Source organism: Hyposmocoma kahamanoa, unplaced genomic scaffold, assembly GCF_003589595.1.
Source record: "Hyposmocoma kahamanoa isolate Upper Pololo Valley unplaced genomic scaffold, ASM358959v1 76, whole genome shotgun sequence".
In the NCBI taxonomy this organism is placed as follows: domain Eukaryota; kingdom Metazoa; phylum Arthropoda; class Insecta; order Lepidoptera; family Cosmopterigidae; genus Hyposmocoma; species Hyposmocoma kahamanoa.
In genome coordinates this window covers 9,954,619-9,957,626 of record NW_020653900.1, presented here as the reverse complement: position 1 = coordinate 9,957,626, position 3,008 = coordinate 9,954,619, and the positions used below count along the sequence as shown (strand labels likewise).

At 33.6% G+C, this 3,008-nt stretch overlaps 1 protein-coding gene across 1 annotated transcript in view; it reads left to right on the top strand.

Annotated features, from left to right (window-relative positions):
• The window catches only part of LOC113232620, a 2,875-nt gene extending 936 nt beyond the window's left edge, over nt 1-1,939 (top strand). The window contains exons 2-3 of the mRNA XM_026467391.1: nt 4-766; nt 1,182-1,939. Coding sequence (XP_026323176.1) covers nt 4-766; nt 1,182-1,390 — 972 coding nt within the window. The 3' untranslated portion in view covers nt 1,391-1,939. The remainder of the gene's footprint in view (nt 1-3; nt 767-1,181) is intronic.
• Nucleotides 1,940-3,008: the final 1,069 nt, after the last annotated feature.

The following is a 3,008-nucleotide window of genomic DNA, read 5'->3' as shown; positions in this document are numbered from 1 at the left end:
AAGCCAAAAGAAAAGAAGCCAAAAGAAAAGAAGCCAAAAGAAAAGAAAGGAAAAGAAGAAAAGAAAACAGCGAACAAGGGCAAAACAGACAATTTGTCTCCTTGTTGTCGAAGTCTTGCAACCTGTTGTAAATCAGATAATGTGTCTCTAGGGTCAAAGCAATCAGCCGAGTCATCGAATACATCTACATCATCGACAAAGTCGTCAAAGTCAACAAGATCAACGCAAGCGCCATGTGGCCAAGCCATGCAGTTTTGCCCGGGAATGGAAGCCAGTAGCCCTACGAAACTTATGAAGTCAGAAGGTGTATATTCTGGTAACAGACAACAACCAGGAGATGACCGCTATAACTCACCAAGAGCACATATGCCAACGCAACGTTTACCTTTATCACCAAATCCATATTGTCCACCAATGCCACGTAGTACGCCTCAGCAACAACAAACACAGTACCCGATACCGCCACCGTATGGTACGTTGTTGACAACTTGTCGTCCAGGATGCCAAGGCATGAAACCAGCATCAAGAGGCCCGCCTAATTATCCTGAACCAGGAAGTGAACGAGGTCAACTTAAGGTAGTGCAGAATAAAGATTTTTCGTCAAAAGGTTTCGGACAAGGTGGCTTATGCTTACCAGAATGCTGTGACCCTAACAGAGCAAGGACTGTTGCAATATCTAATATTAGTTCAACACAACTGTTGAGTTTATCGCCATCAAATAGGTCTAAATCTTTCTGTACCCTTGACACATCGAACAAGAAAGAAGGTAAAAACCGAGTTCTTTGTTGGTACACCTAAAAAGCGATATTGTAGATATTATTTTATATATTGTAGATAGTATTGAGCGATTAGTGATCATGAGTTTTAAAATGCGTTTGACGATAAATAGGTATCAATATAGTTTTAGGTGTATGAAGTAAATATTATCTAATATTTTCGCAAGTTTATTATGTACCATAGGCTACCGAAAATTCCTTAAGTCAAAACAATGTAGAATGATTATATTCTAATTTAAATTATCTTGCCTTAGTTAATCGTAGCTTATGTAGGATCATCAAAATCGGTAAAGTAGTATTTTTTTTTGTTTTAAAGAAAGCCGTCACAAGAAATTAGTTGCTTTTTCCGTATTTCGGCGATGTTCTAATTGCATGCATATTTCTAAATTTCATCATTTATTTTAGGAACAAACATTTCTACGGAGATAAGTGCACATACGGTAAAGATAAATAAATCAGACACGAAAATTTGGGACCAACAACAGATGAATAAATATAACCGCAAAATGTTACTTTTAGCATTAGAACGTATGTGTCAAACGATGGGACAATTTTCTGTGCAATTTAGAGAACTTACGAACAAGATGACTGAGAAAATGGATACCAAAAGATAAGAAGAATTTACTTAAGTATAAAAGTATTTTATACAAAGTTTATATCATCTATTCTAATTATGTCCTGATGCAAAAACATTGGTGTCATAATATGTTAATGCGAAATTATGTGTATCGTATAGCTACCTAACGGTTAATCCGGTATCGGTGCAGGTGTAAATTGTTTCCCATAGATTTGTCATACAATTTTGTGCACGCCACATGCATAAGGCCGATGCAATGCGAATAGACTCCAATATCCTTAATTTTTACGGAAATGTTACTATGAGGCAATTTTCTATTTGTTATAAATCTAAAATAGAGTCGATTTATAATAAATACCTTGTTGCAACTGAATGCTAGATAATATTTAACGAACAACAATTTCTATTATATTGTCGGCTAAATTCGTAAACTTTGTTCCTCCATTGAAGTGGACTTTTGGGCAAAAAAACAGAATTACTAGAAATAATTATATGACAATATAGTATTTGTACCTTTATTTTATAGCTAAAGAGTATAAAATTACATTTTAGGCTTTAATTGCCCGAAATATCAATGCAAAAGCGCTAGAAGAGTAAAAAAAGTTTTCCAATTTAACCGACGACATGGAAACTTACATTTTATTGCGAAACAAAATTCAGTTTTTTAAACTTGTTTACTGTCTCTTTTTATCATTTATCTATTTTACTATCAATTTGTCCTTTATCGTTTTTAATGCTTTAAAATATATGATGAACCTATCATGTAAGCATTTATTTTATTCAACTTACTCATTTTATACAACAAACTTGGACATATATGCATTATTAGCGCCATTTCACTGCTATGACAAAAACACCCCACTGCTGTAAACATGTTTAGGTTTACATACAGCGCGCATCGCCGTGATTGATTGATTACACTTTCACACTGACGATTTTATAAGATGTGATCACTTGGTTTTTTATAAAAACCGATTAATTTATTCGATAATACAAACAGATACATAACAGAAAATTGTTAACAGTGAAAATAATCGCAAATTGGGCAATATTTTAATATAAGTGCCGTTTGTTCGTTGTGCCGAATGCAAATTTCTCGCGGTGGAGAAGGAAAAAAGCAATTACATCATATTTTGGTTATATTAAAATTTTTTGTTGTTATAAGTATAAGCCTAGCACTTGTTATTATTTTGTTTCAATTTGATTTCATTAATTTGCTTATGATCTAACTAATTCTAAGCCTTGTAACCAGATTTGCCTAAAAAACATATTAATCTACTGACACGTTTCATTAAAGTAGGTACACATTGTATTTGAAGATAGTTCAAATCGATCATGACCGCGACCCTTTCATTTGGTCCTCTGGCAATAACAAGTGGTACTTAAAACATAGCAAAGTGTACACCAGTTTATAGTGAAAAAGGTAACCTATCACAAACTCGAATTTCTTTTTTCCGAATTTCATTACTCCGAAAACGGTTCGACTTTTTTTCATTACAGTTTTGATATAAATTTGCAACACAGAAATGTCTTACAGCAGAAGTATCGTTAGGCCGAAAACCTATTATTAGAGTAATTATTATACATACGTATTCTTTGGGCTGAAGTTTGTTTGGTCTAATCATGTTTGTTATACTGTCTGTTTTCCATATAAT